We start from the raw sequence: 15,644 nt of genomic DNA on the forward strand, positions 1-15,644 counted from the left end.
TACCAGCAAGCTGGCATTCATTTTGCCGACCTCGGAAGGATGACTGGCAGAGTCAACCCCCACCTGGTATCAATTCAACAGCCAAGGGGGATTTGAACCTAGGATCCTGGGATCCCAAGCCCCCAACCCTAACCATTCAACCAACACCAGGCATAGAGTTGATTGGAGGGTCAGCAATTGGGATAGTAACATCCCTGACATCCAACGCCACAGCTGGTGGATCAGCCTGGTACAGTTGGTCAAATTAACTGGCCCAGCGGGCTTTCACTTTGTACTCCACTGTCAAGAGCCCACCACCCTCCACTCTACCTGCAGTACACCGAGGGACTGGTTTGGACGAATGCAATGCATGAATTCCCCTGTAAGCAGGATAAAAATCACTTAACCACAGTTGATTCTATACCCTTCACAGATTCCTCGCACATAGGCCTCCTTGTCCACCCTCAGCACACGTACAGTTTTACACCTCAACTCCCTGAACAGCTCAGCTCTGCCATTCTGCTTGGCCCTGTGACAGGTCAATGTTATCCAATGTCCCTTGAGAGACAAAATTATTCTTTGCCCTGCGGTGAGTTCCAAGACTTCCACCGGCAACATCAAGGATGGTGGTCTTGAAGGCATTCCACAACTCTTCAGGATTTCCCAAAGCACCCAGACCCCCCAAATCCCCACTCAGCCTGTTTGCAAACTCATCTACTCTCTCATCCTTGATCTTGTCAGCATCCAAACTAGGCTGGGATGGTACCATTCTCTTGGATTTAAACTGCAACTTCAGAGTTGCTATCTCAAGCCTGTGGTCTGCATTGAGTAATTGAGCACTCCAGTAGACCCTGCAGGTCTGGATCATCCTCCAGGGACCATCAACGAGCACATAGTCAATCTGCTTTGCCACACCACCAAAGTTGGAATACCAAGCCCAGCAATGAGCTTTTGGGCGCTGAAACCATGAACCAGTCACCTTATGTCCATGACTTCTTGCAAAGTCAAGGAACTTAGTGCTATTCTGGTTCACAGCTCCAGTCCCATGGGGATCAACACATGTCTCATAACCATCCCTATCAGTTAGAGTTGATCCATTGAAATCCCCCAAGTCGAGAAGAGTATCTCGCCTGGGGCACTGATCAACCACAGACTGGACCGTGTCAAGGAATGCGTCCTTAATGGTGAGATCACCCGCCTCAGTCGGAGCATAAACAGAGACCAGGGAAACGACACCCAAGGAGTGATGTATCCTTTGTCTCATAATATGCTCGTTGACCGGTGTTGCATCAATTATCATTCGAGTCAGATTATTGGCCACAGCTACAGCAACTCCTTGTGCATGGTAACCATCAGAGCGATCAGACAAATAGTAGGTGGAACCACCTGCCATGATCTCATCAATATCCGGTCTCCAAATCTCAGAGAGTGCTGCAATACCGATGTTCAAACGCTTGAGCTCAGATGAAAAGAGAGACAGGTCAGGATAGGAGAGATAGGAGATAGGAGAGAAAAGAGAGGCAGGTCCTCTCTTCGGGATAGGAAACCTGGTGGGGGAGACGGTTTAGTTGCCGACAATCCAACCATGAAACAACCGACAACCCGACCATGATACCTCGATATGTACGAATGTTCATCAATTGCCATAGATACCTGGATCATATGAATATACCTGAATAGCTATCGATACCCGGATATGTATGAATATACTTGAATCGCTGTCGACACTTGGATATGTTGGAATATACCTCAATAGACATAAATACCTGGATATGTATGAGGATACCTGAATAGCCATAGATACCTGGATAAGTGTGAATATACCTGACTAACCTGACTAACCAACCAACATTAAGACAGAAGAGTCGTACAAACTTTTCAAATGAAAATCACAGCATGACGGCGTTGCTCACCTCAACATCCACATCCAAATTGACTCCACCTATCTACACAGCAGGCCTGTTAATTGCACAGCTGGGACAATGCATGACCCTTCTGCATGGAAGTAGGTCCAACAACACAAGCCCCGTCGGTAAGGGGTCGTTTGAATGAATAAAAGTAGGGAGGAAAGCAAAGGGAAGGGAGAAAAAGAAGGAGGAAAGGAAAGTATGCAGAGGGAAAGGGGAAGGGGTAGAGGAATTGTTGTGGAAAATGGAGTAGATGAGGTGGCCCATGCTTATCATCAATCTTCAGCTAAAACACCTTACTATCCCCTGATGATATATTTTAAATGTGATGATAAATTGTTTGCATTTGGACACACTTGTAAGAAAACCAAGCTGCAGCAATCAAGTTATTTCTTTCTTGGCCTAAGGGGCCAATTTATTTAATTCTTTCACAAATACTGTAGAGCAGAAGTTTTAACCCCCCCCCCCAACCCCTCCTAGTGTACTCCCTACAGCCTCCACCCTTCCCAAATGCCTCTACTCTTCCCTTATAGCATATCCCAGACTTGCAAGTTCAAATCCGACTGAAGGCAACGGTGTTAAAGAATTAGCTTCTAAGCTTCTTCAACCTGAGTCCAGAAGTCTTATTAATCACCGGTTCCACCAGGTCTGGCCTGTAGGTGGTGCAAGGTCAAAGTTTGTGGTTGCCTATTAAATGCCTTTCCAGAGTAATTTGGGATGGTTCCTAAAACGTTACCGATAAATGTAGTGGCAGCCACATGATCCTAATTAGAAATGTTTCCTTGTCACCATTATGACGTTGCTACATTGCACATTACGAGGTATGTTTCAATTTCATGGCTTACCAATGTGAAAATGTCTTCATTGCAGGCTCACAGCTTCGAGTGTCAGCTCATGATAAAGTGGGAAAGGCAGGTAAGCTGGTCCTCACACTCACCAACTGCTGGTTCAGGATCACCTTAATCCAATGTTTGACACGAAATGTCAGGGCTAAACGGCATTGTACCATCGCTCGAGTCACGTCACATCTGTGTTTTGTCATGTCGGGAGAAGCCATCATTGCGGGCTTGCCATGTTTTCAATGTGCCTGATGTCGTGGCATGTCAGCTTTCATCAGAATTGACTGCTCATGGAATTTTTTTTTTTTTTTTACCTTATTACGCACAAGGATGTCAATGTGTTGCCAATAGATCCTTCTCTTGGGATTTTAACTCTGCGTGTAATGAATGCCCACGACAGCATACCTCGATGCCAAAAAATGCCAAGATTTCATTTTTTGGCTGCAATGCAGGATTGACCAGTTTTCCTCATTGTAATTTGTAGTTTGGATTGGCGATTTGCAGTTTGTTTGTGGTTTGAGAGGTTTGTCGTTTGGTGCATCCCATTGTACGATTGGTCAGTTGTGGATGCAATGTGCGATGGGGCAGATTGCCTCATTGTAATTTGTAGTTTGGATTGGCGATTTGTGGTTTGACAGTTTTGTAGTTTGGCCTTGACCAGTATACAATTGACCAGTTGCCGATGCAATGTAAGATTGATCAGTTTGTCTCATTGTAATTTGCAGTTTGGATTGACGATTCGTAATTTGTTTGTAGTTTGATATGTTTGTAGTTTGGAAATAGACCAATGCAGAATACACCAGATTGATTGGCTACAATGTGGGATTGAACAGTTTTGGCGACAATGTTGGACTGACTAGTTTGCCTCATTGTCGTTTGCAGTTTGGATTGATGACTCCTTATTTGTTTGTAGTTCGACAGGTTTGTAGTTGGGCGATTGACCAATATGGGTTTACCAAAGTGATACCTGAATCGATATTTCCTCTTTGACACTATTGACACACTTTGATATAGAGCTATAATGTAGGATTAACAAGTTTTGGCCACAATATAGGATTGACCAGTTTGCCTCTTTGTAGTTTGTTTGTAGTTTGGCGATTGACCAATGCATGACTGACCAGTATGATTGGCTGCAATGTATGACTAACCAGTTTGATTGGCTACAATATATGACTGCCCAGTATGATTGTCTGCAATGTATGACGAACCAGTTTGATTGGCTACAATGTATGACTGCCCAGTATGATGGACCAACTTTGGCGACAATGTATGACAAACCCAGTGGTTCTTAACCTTTTTACCACCACACCCCCTCTCGAAGTTGGTCCTTACCTCCACGCCCCCCCTCCCCTCACATCTTCAACCAAATGATTAAAAATCCCTCCTGAATTTATAAGGAAAAACTGAAAAAAATGCGTGTTTTTAGTCTTTTTATTGAACAAAGAATTCTGCATAAGCAACACTCATATACACAGCATATTCAATGAGATACTTGACATTGCTTCTTCGCTACCAGATCTTGAATGCATGATCCAATGCCAGAGAGAGCACAACGCAAGTCCCCTTCAACATTCAGCTTGTTTCTGTATTTGGTCTCGACAGCAACGAGCGTGGAAAGTGCAGCTTCACAAAGATGCGTTGACCCAAACATTGTCAGAATCTGAAGAGCTTGATGTGAGATCAAAGGGTAAACAGGAAGGTACGTGACCCAGAACGTCTCTAGATCCAGTTGTTTGAAGTCTTCTTCAGCCGAGGAGTTGAACTTTAACTCAAGAAACTCCTCTTGCACTTCGTCTGAAATATCAGCTCCTTCACATTGAAATGGGTTCCTAATGAATTTCCAGGCTTCGTGCTTCTCGTCTGTATCCCAAAAGTATCTGATGAATTCTGCTTTCAATTCAGTCAGATGAGTAATTATTTGTTTCTGTAACTCAGAATGAAGGTAACTGTGAATGAGAGCAGAATCCAAGTTAGCAAAACTGGCTGTATTTCCATCCTGAATTCAACATTTCCAGAGGTCGAGCTTGGCCATGAAGGCTCGAATAATGACATGGTGCATGATTATGTTGATGTTTTTCCCTTGGAGTTTGAGGTTGATGGCTTCAAAGATGTCCACCAGGTAAGCAAGAGATAGCAAAAATCCTTCAGACTGGAACTTGTCATGGAGATCTGCTTTCTGCTGCGAATCTAGAAATGTTGCCACTTCTTGTCGTAGTTTATAAAGTCGTCCAAGCACGTTTCTCTTCGAAAGCAATCGTACGTTTGTGTGAAAAAGCAAGGCTTGATGTTCAGAATCCATATCCACATACAGCTGTTTGAAGAGATGACTGTTTAAGGATCCAGCTTTGATGAAGTTGACTACCTTGATAGCCAGGTTCATGACATCCCTCATTTCAGCAGATTGCAAATCAAGCATGGCCAGAGCTCCATCAGTACACATCCCTACCAGCGAGTCCCACAAAAGTTGGTTTTCCTGGAGGAAGTTTGATACCACTTGAAAAGTATCTGTTGCTGTTGCATAACTTTGCATAGGATGGCAGAATAGCATTTCCTCTTTGACACTATTGCCTGACACGAAACGAGCATACATCAGTGGCTGAGAACATTGAGCAACATCAGTCATTTCGTCAAACTGGATGGCAAATAGAGGAGAAGCTCTTACTTGGTCGAGAACTTGATCTTCGATGTCTTGAGACATTTCATCGATCCTTCCCTTGAGAGTATCGTTTGATAGAGAGATGTGGGAAAGCTTGTTTGCACTATCCTTCCCCAGAACGAGCTCTGCTGCACGCAGTACACTTGGTTTTATGAGGGTCTCTCCGATGTTATCGCTCTTTTTGCTCTTTGCAATCAACATGGCGATCTCACAGGAAGCCTCAACAACCTTTGAAGTCTGTTGCCAAAATGCTCCACTGCTGTCCATCTTTGCTTCCTTCAAGGACTGTCTTTTTGTTTCAAAGAATGCCTTGGGTTTGGCAGCTCGAGCAGGATGCATTGTCTTCAAGTGGCGTTCCAAGCGTGTGGGCCGCACGACATCATTGCTCAGTCTTGTGTCATATTACGCACTGGGGTACCTGTGTGTCACCATTTTGGAGGGACACAAATACAAATCGAACATATTCGTCAAGATACTTCCGCTTTTTTTGCACTCATTGCGAATTATTTAGTTTGAAATGGGTACTGCAAATCTGTGAATTTTTTTTTTTAATATTAAAATTAAAATAAAATATCAATTTTAACAAGAAATTTAAATAAATGATAAATTTTAAAATTAATTTTAATACAGAAAATGGTCGGCCAAGTCGCGAATAGAAAACGAAAATTATTAAAGGTGATACTTTTGTTTTTTTATGTTCATCATGATATTATGCAAACACTTGTGAAGAGAATTCCAAAAATAATTGGAGAAATTCCTACTTTTTTCTCCGGGCTCGCGCTCCCTCTGTAAATTACTCACGCCTCCCATGTTAAGAGCCAATGGACTAACGAGTTTGATTGGCTAAAATGTATGACTGCCCAGTATGATTGGCTACAATGTATGACTTACCAGTTTGATTGGCTACAATGTATGACTAACCAGTATGATTGGCTACAATGTATGACTGACCAGTATGATTGGCTACAATGTATGACTTACCAGTTTGATTGGCTACAATGTATGACTAACCAGTTTGATTGGCTACAAATGTATGACTGCCCAGTATGATTGGCTACAATGTATGACTTACCAGTTTGATTGGCTACAATGTATGACTAACCAGTTTGATTGGCTACAATGTATGACTGACCAGTATGATTGACCAACTTTGGCTACAATATAGGATTGACCAGTTTGCTTCATTGTAGTTTGTTTGTAGTTTGGCGATTGACTACTTTGATTGGCTACAATATATGACTGACCAGTATGATGGACCAGCTTTGGCTACAATGTATGAATGACCAGTTTGCCTCTTTGTAGTTTGGTTTGGTAATTTGTAGTTTGGTGATTGACTAATGTGGGATGGACCAGTTTTGGTTACATTGTAGGATTGACCAGTTATGGACTAAGGAGGTTTCATTGAAAATGGAGGTACAAATGTACCTCCCTAATCAATAAGCAAGTAGTAAGTCTTCAACAGAAGATGAGGTCGATAGTTTTCCTGCTTACGTGCATTGTTGCATTTCTAAATACAGTGTAATCTGCACAAATATTGCACACAGTGTAGCTTGTAATTTGGCAATTGCCAATAAGGGATTGACCAGTTTGATTGGCTTCAATGTATGATTGACGAGTATGATTGGTCAATCGCACAAATATTGTGCACAGTAGTGTTATTGAAACAGTCATTAAAGACCGCACGGTACATATTATTTGAAAACAGTATGCCATTGTATGCCAGTACCTTGGCCAAATTCCCACCTCTAATCCTACAGCATTACTTGCCCATGAATTTGAGGTCTCTGTGCCATCAGGATATGGCGAGACAAGAGAGTGGTTCTATGGCTGCAACCGCAGTGCTCGCGGCATTCCTCGCACCAAACCTGAGGACCCTCCTTTGGGAGAGTTGCTTTCTCATTGAAACTGATTCATATCAGGATAGCTACAGTGAAGTTACACTTTTACAAACTTTACTGAAACCCAGCTATGCTCATTTTGTCATTTCCATGCTCTCAATAGAAATGGACGGCTATTCAGTGAGGTCTCTCACTCTGCGGCGATGATCATAAATGAGATGACCGTTCACTCCATTGATGTGTGCCACCGAATGGCCTGGCATCATGACACTCTGTCGGGTCAGAACCCAATTTGAAGCGACCACTCCGAGTCCACGCTTTTCACGCCAGAGTGATCAGATGATACTGTGTTGTACGTCTGCCGCAGATGATGGGGAATTTAACCCGACCTCTGTCAAAATCTGTAGTTTCCCACTGTCACCTTAAGGCATTTTTAACATTGACCACCATCTTGGTTGGACTCCACTGCGGAGTATCCACTGTTGAAACTGGAGGCATTTCTGCAGGACAGTAATTCAACCTGACAAGTGTGGGTTATCTTGATGCCAATTTGGGAGACCATATGCTTCAAATGCCCACAGTTATAAAACAAAAGTGTAACTATCACTCAAACGACCATTGTAATTTAACAAATATTGAAGTTTCTGCCCTTTATTTTGACAAATCAATTCACAATGCCATCCTCCACCTAAGCCCACCCCCCTCCAAAACACACACACACACACACACACACACACACACACACACACACACACACACACACACACACACACACACACACACACACACACACACACACACACACACACACACACACACACACACACACCATTTTCCTTAACATGTTTCATCTCCTCCAGGAAACTATTGATTTGTGGTTCTTTAGACAGAGTCACCATATTGCCACTTTGACAACACCAGTTACGTGTGTGCCTTGTTTAACATGCAAATGCAGGTTTACATGAGAGTAAATATCATTAAGCCCTTCAATGGTGCAGATTCCTTTCACTTCTTGGCTCTTCTCCACCCAGAAGATGGGCTGAATCCGACACCGACAACTCTGCCGCAGACTCTCACCCAGGAGGAAGGCAAGTAAACGTACATTCGGGGTGGCGGGTGGATTTCAAGATGTGAGATTTATAGTCTTGTGTTTGATACTTGGTGGAATGAAATCTGACTTCAGCTGGCATTATGCCATGGTGCCAACAAGGGGATCTCCATGGTGGTTCCGTGATGGAATACCCTCTACATTGTACTTTGGAAGGGATGTTAAACGGAAAAACATGAAAAGTTTCAAAAACCAAAAATTACGAGTTATTTTTTGTTTTTTTTTAATCAAATATTTCTCTTTACATGCTGTTTTGAAAAACCAATTCACCAGCAGGCAGCAGCTGCACCTTCAGTGTATTCCTTATTGAGGTATTTGGAGGTAGCCATGTCTTGCTTGTGATCACTTTTGAAACCTCTGACATCCCTGATGGATTTAAGCCAATTGTGGACTTGACAACTATCCCCATTACCACTATTGCTACTACGAGTACTACTACTACTTTATAATGGCCCCAATTAATTTCATCTTCACATGGGATCGGCTGAAAAACGGTTTTGGCCCAAGTCTTTCACAAACCTGCTGGTTAGACCTGACATTCGATCGAAGGTGCATGATTTGGCCAGGGTATCGGTGATAACTTTCCGACTCTTCACAAAAGACAGTGTGGGATCCATAACGACCAGCAACACCCTCAGTCATGGTAGACAGGTCCTCCAGTTTAACCCTGCATGCGGAACACCAGGATGGCAGTTTATAAATGGGTCCGAATTCGAACCCAGGCTAGACAGCTCAGAGGCAGGAGTGCATACCTCTAAGCTATCCTGCATATACATATATATATATATATATATATATATATATATATATATATATATACATATATATATATATATATATATATATATATATATATATATATATATATATATATATATATATATATATATATATATATATATATATATATATATTTTGTTGCGAACTCGCGCACGCCAGCGTGCGAGCGGCTACGTAACTCGAATCGTGGCACGTCGCCCACCGGACGGACAATTCTGTCGTGACCCTCTCGGACTAACGCCGGGAGCTAGTCACGGGTGGGCCTTTCGGCCTCACCACGATCGTGCCAATCGGCCCCCCTGCGTGGGATAGGGTTGTTCGCCAAACTCGACCTACCTAAGTACCCACGCGGAGGGTAGACCGGGCGATCGCACCTCGCCGCAGGTCGACTCCGGACATGGGCCACTTTAGCGACCCGTTCCGTACTATCGGGATAACCGAGCGGTGTTATCGTCGGCGTTGACGGTTCCGATTAATTATCGGGCATATTAAGCCCATTGCCAACCCTTTACGTGAAGCAAGATGGAGATTCAATTAAAGAAAAGACGAAGCGAAACGGGAAAACAGTTAAACATAATGCACATTTATTCCGCGGCACACGGAGAGCACACATATACAATTACAACAATTATGCACCAAAAGCAGATGTAACAAAAGAAACACAACAATGCAGATCTACTACCGACGACGCGAGCACACGGCAACACTTACACAGTTTTACTTTACAGACGGCGCCGACAACACATTTACTCAACAGCAAAAGAAAAGGGCCACCCTCAAAGACAAGGGGGCAGACGGGGCCTGTGGGCTGCGAGACCGGGTGGATCCTACTCGTGTCTTGTGATGAGCCTTAAATGTCGCGGCGCCCCGACTCCGCGCTCCTTCGCGGGTTTCGTTGGCACTGCTTCGAGTGGGGTGGGAACGGGGCCCCCTTTTCGCACTATCTCAGCGCGGGGGGAAAAAAGGGGGGGGGAATTGTTGATGCTCTGGGGAAAGAGGATAGCTGGCTTGCTTGGGTCCCGCGACGAGCGACTCCACTGCGAGCTCGTCGCTGACCGCAGTCTTCCTTGCCTTGGACCCGAGCTATTCGACCTCCTCCCCAATTCTCCTCAGCCGACTGCAGCAAACCACTTTGACCGCGCTCCAGGCTTCAGGCTTCTCCTCTCTGCAGCTCCCCGACAGACTCCGAACCCCGACAGACTCCGAACCCCGACAGACTCCGACCTCCGACAGACTGACTCTCCTCCAGACCCGACTTGACTGCCTCGACCTTTTTTCCAACTCACCTTGACTCTTCTGAAAAACTGACTAAATTCGCCCCGAGCTCGGCACTTTATAGTCCGGCAGGAGAACCCATATGCAAATTTCTGGATCAGAACGAGCTCGGGGGTGGAGCCACGCTCGCCCAATGGACGGAGAAAAAGGGGCGTGAGTCTCCCCTGATCCTCAAATTTGCATATATCGATTCTACTCCGACGCGCCTGGAGGCGGGGCCAAACCGCCCCACGCTTGCTGATTGGACGGATCAGAAGTGGGCGTGTATCATTCCTGATCCGAATTCTCCTCGGAAAGGCCGCACTTTGCACCTGCGGCTCGGCGCGCGTACCGCACGAGGCCAGGACAGCCTGACGCTCGGTGCCCACAAGCGGTGCGAGAATGGCTGCAGAAGGAGAGGCGAAGGTGGTGGAGGGTTTAAAGTGGTGGTCCATGGCCATGGTGACGTTTGGAATGGCGGGGATGCGATGTTTGCGGGAGCGAGTTGTGAAGGTAAAGGTCGTGGCTGTTGGCGTTGTTGTTGTAGTGAAATGGCGTTGTGGTTGGTGGTTGTTGTGTGATGGCGGTTGAGACGTGGTTGGTTCAATATAAATATAGAACAGAAAAACGGCTTTGTTAAAGGGTCGCAGCCTGAATGAATCGCATTTATTCCCTCTAAACAACGGGTTTGGGGCTAACTACACATGTACTTACAGAGATATCTCACCTACGGGACCTGAATGGTGGTTTGTGAATTTCCTCAACCGCAACAATATATATATATATATATATATATATATATATATATATATATATATATATATATATATATATATATATATATATATATATATATATATATATATATATATTGTTACGGATTCGCGCCCGTCGGCGTGCGAACGGCCACGTAACTCGAATCGCGGCACGTCGCCCACCGGACGGACAATCCAGTCGTGACCCTCTCGGACTAACGCCGGGAACCAGTCACGGGTGGACCTTTCGGTCTCACCGCGATCGAGCCAATCGGCCCCCGCGTGGGATAGGGTTGCTCGCCAAATTCGACCGACCTAAGTACCCACACGGAGGGTAGACCGGGCGATCGCACCTCGCCGCAGGTCGACTTCGGACAGGGGCCACTTAAGCGACCCGTTCCGTACTATCGGGATAACCGAGCGGTGTTATTCGTCGACCTCGACGGTTCGATTAATTATCGGGCGTATTCAGCCCACTACCAACCCTTTACGTGAAGCAAGATGAGGATTCAATGAAAGAAATGACGAAGCGAAGCGGGAAACAGTTCAACACAAAGCACATTTATTCGCGATGAACGGAAAGCACACATATTCAATTCCACCAAAAGCACATAGAAAAGGAAAAGAAACACAATGCAATTTTACACAAAAAGCAAATGTAAAAGCGAAGACACAATGCAGATCTAATACCGATTACGCGAGCACACGGCAACACTTATACAATTCTACTTCACAGACGGCGCCGACAACACACACACTCAAAGCAAAGAAAAAGAACACCCTCAAGGATGAGGCGGGCCTGAGGCCGAGACCGGGTCGGGCCTACCCGTCTGGTGATGAGACGCGGAGCGGCGATGGTGCCTCAACTCCGCGGGCCTCGCGGACAGTGTCTGGTAGGGGGTGGGAAAAGGTGCCCCCTTGGTCGCACTATCTCAGCGCGGGGGGAAACAGGAGGGGGTTGCTGATGCTCGGGGAACGGAGGATTTTTACTCTGTCTCGAGTCCCGCGACGAGCGTCTCCACCTCGACCAGGTCGCGCCGTCGGCCTCCCTGGTGTGCAGCTCCCGGCACGACGCGAGCACCCCCTCGTCTGCCCTCGCCGCCTCTCCACAGCTCCGTCCTCTTCGCTCCGACTCCAACGCACACGACGACGATGACGACCAACTCTTAATTCTTCTTCTTCCCAACTCCACCGACTGCGAAGTCTTAACTAACTCGACTGACGAACGCGGCCGCTTATATCAGCCCCGTGGCTTCGCCTTTGACCCCCTGCCTTCGACCTTTCACCTCGCCCCCCATTGGCCCGAGAAAAAGTGGGCGTGAATGCATTTTGATCCATGAATTTGCATATAGCGACCGCCCTCCAACGCCCTGGAGGCGGGGCCAAATCGCCCCTCGCTCACCGATTGGACGGCACAAAAGTGGGCGTGTGTCGTTTTTGATCCGTTTTTGGAGCGGAAAATCCGTGGTTTTGTACACGCTGTTCGGCGCGCGCCCTGCACGAGTCCAATACTGGTACCCACAAGTGGCGCAAGAACGGTGGCGATGCGACGGTTGCGAGGTGTGACGGGAAAGGTCGTGGCTGTTGTGGTGAAGCGGCGTTGTGGTGGGTGGTTGATGTTGTGACGACTGTTGAGACGCGGTTGGCGGTGGTAACAATGGCGGTTGGTCCAAAATAAAGATAGTAAAAGAAAAATGGCTATCCTGAAGAGTCGCAGCACGCATGAATGACATGTATTCCCACTAGACAACGGGTTTGGGCCTAACTACACATATACTTACCGAGATATCTCACCTAAGGGACCTGAATGGTGGTTTGCGAATTTGGTAACCACAACAATATATATATATATGTATATATATATATATATATATATATATATATATATATATATATATATATATATATATATATATATATATATATATATATACAGTATAAACAGATGTTTGGTACTCCAGAAATTTAATATGGATGCAAACAAACACTACATAATGGTGACCAAAGCTTTTCGTGCTGCACTCCTCAGGGTAAAAAACGCAGCAAGTGAAGAAGGAAGTGAAGGCGCGTGCTTTATACATAGGTCTCAATAAGGTAGACGCTGATTGGTTCAACCGTAATAACATCACGGTTAATCTGAACGCCTATTGGTCAGCTCATCATCTTCACCACGAGCTCCCATTGGCTGGAGCAAAGTTCGTCGATGATGACGTTTCCAACCGCATCCTGGAGAGAGGGTGGATGGATTTCCTCAAAGGTCCATTCACCATTTGTTACCGTATTTCCCTTGATGTTTCCATGCTGAAAGAGACACAGGGATCATACAAATTCCTTTTGACGACATAGTATTGGATCGGTGGTAAGGATGAAGGTTGCTTCCAACATACGTAAATGAAACGAGTTCTGACCTCGGCTCAATATCCTGAACATATCTGCATTGTACTGGTCTGCACAGATAGGGTTGGCAACCAGGTGCTGAGAAATGGCAGATGAAGCAGGTACAGTGTCCGGTGGTTGCTGGATATTTCTACATGCTCGCACTGGTTGTGTTCTTACACTCACAATCTTTCTTCGAATCGCCAAAGGGACGTGTTGTTTGATCTAATCAGCCAATCTTGGTGTTGTGCGGTCCACGTACCGAGCTTCACATCGGCACTTAAACTCATCAATAACATTGCTGGTTTGTGAGGTGGGTAGCACATCCTCGTTGACTGACGTCAGCAAACGGCGAGAGGTAAAGATTACTCGGGGTTGCACAGCCAGAAACGTGTTGGACACAATATGTTTGATTTGTACTTCAAACCTTCGTGATGATTGCCCTTTCCAGGGCATCCTGATATCGACTGGATATTTGTCCGGACCAATCTTCCGATCTTTTGTCGTGTTTAGAAACTTGTGTGTGTATCTCTTAACTATATGCTCAGGATAACCATTCTCACCGAGTATATTCATGATTTTGTCAATTTCAGCAGGGAGATTACAAGGTGAACAAATCCTCTGTGCTCTGTTAACCAGGATATTGATCAAGACAATTTTGTATCTTGTGGAGCTGTCGGAGTCCCAGCGAGTATACTGCCCTGTGAAAGTTGGCTTCCGGTAGACGGATGTTGTGAAACCAAGGTTGGATCTATCAACCAACACTTCCATAAACGGTAACGTGTTTTACAATTCCAGCTCCGTGGTAAACTTCAGCGCTGGATGGAGAGTGTTGAGCCATGCCTGGAAATTGTCACATGCCGTCCGAGACTCAAACAAAGCAAAGATTTCATCAACGTACCGATAGTATACGATGGGGGAATCGACCCCTTGCCGACCAGTCAGTTTCTGCATTTCGTGATAGCCTACAAAGATATTTGCAAGAGCTGGGCCTAATGGAGAACCCATGGCCAGACATCATGTTGTTAAAACTGAATTCCACCTCCCTTGTTGCTTTGTTCATTAATTCAACGAAGACGTGTTCTGAGATCATCGCTTGTTCCAGATCGGTGTGATACACCAAATGTGCGCACATCTCAATCGTCTCCGTCAATGGTACATTCGTGAACAAGCTTTTAATATCAAAGGATGCCATGATGTTGTCCTCACTTGTCGGTGTTTTCGCTCTAATTGATTCTGCAAATGTGAAGGAATCCTTAACCACAAAATGAGAAAGTGAATCCAATACTGGTTGCAGTACTTCTCCCAACCACTTGGCAAGTTCATGTTGTTCTGATCACACCATGGACAGTATCGGTCTTGGAGGTATATTCTCCTTGTGAATCTTCGGCAGGCCGAACATTCTTGGACGTTGGGCTCCAACAGGTTTAATTCTGTCGTACACCTCCTTTGATAGTTCTCCACGTTTGAGAAGCTGCAACAGTCGTTTGATGATCTGACCTTCCACCTGAGGCATGCGATCATGTTCCGTTACACAGCCCAGATATTTGGAGGGAGGGAGCGGCATATTGTAATTGTCCGGTTTGTTGGCTGCTCTTAGAGCACCCTTATTCTGGACATTTCCATCTGTCTGTCTGTCCGCGAAACTTTGGTCAAGCCTCGGGGCTAAACGACTCAACCGATTCCAATGAAATTTGGTAGGAAGGACCAATATTTCTGGGAATCGTGTGCTTTCGAATACGGGACCCCGGGCCCTAGCAACGGCATAGCAACGGCCCTTTAAAGTGGTCAAAAAATCTGAAAAAAAAAATAAAAGAAATCGAAAAATCGAAGTTTGGAGTTCTGTGCGCAATCTATCTAGCTCCCTTCATGCCAATTTGCAGCCCGGACAAAAAATATTTGTAGGAGGAGAGAGGTTTTGGGCGAGTACATGTCGAACATTTCAGAAACGGTTAATTGCGAATATCTCTAAGAGAAAGAGTGTGATTTTGATGAAACGTGGGTGAAATGTGTACAATGTGGCGAGCATGTACACAAAAATGAATGGTTGCTATGCACACCTCCGTTGCTTAGCAACAGATAAAATACTTTATCGTACATCGTACACTTATTGTGGACTGTACAAAACAATCAATAACTCCGAAACTGGACC

General features: G+C 45.3%; 1 protein-coding gene across 5 annotated transcripts in view; it reads left to right on the forward strand.

Moving 5' to 3' along the window:
• Window positions 1–15,644, forward strand: part of LOC147014698 (SPARC-related modular calcium-binding protein 1-like) — a 156,268-nt gene that overhangs the window by 19,298 nt on the left and 121,326 nt on the right. For 3 of the 5 annotated variants that reach the window (XM_085852839.1, XM_085852835.1, XM_085852837.1), the window contains exons 5-6: window positions 2,757–2,801; window positions 8,218–8,307. In XM_085852839.1, coding sequence (XP_085708965.1) covers window positions 2,757–2,801; window positions 8,218–8,307 — 135 coding nt within the window. The remainder of the gene's footprint in view (window positions 1–2,756; window positions 2,802–8,217; window positions 8,308–15,644) is intronic. The other 2 variants (XM_085852836.1, XM_085852838.1) reach the window with 1 other exon arrangement.

Source organism: Eptatretus burgeri, chromosome 13, assembly GCF_056783735.1.
Source record: "Eptatretus burgeri isolate ZD-2024b chromosome 13, Ebu_testis_v1, whole genome shotgun sequence".
In the NCBI taxonomy this organism is placed as follows: Eukaryota; Metazoa; Chordata; class Myxini; order Myxiniformes; family Myxinidae; genus Eptatretus; species Eptatretus burgeri.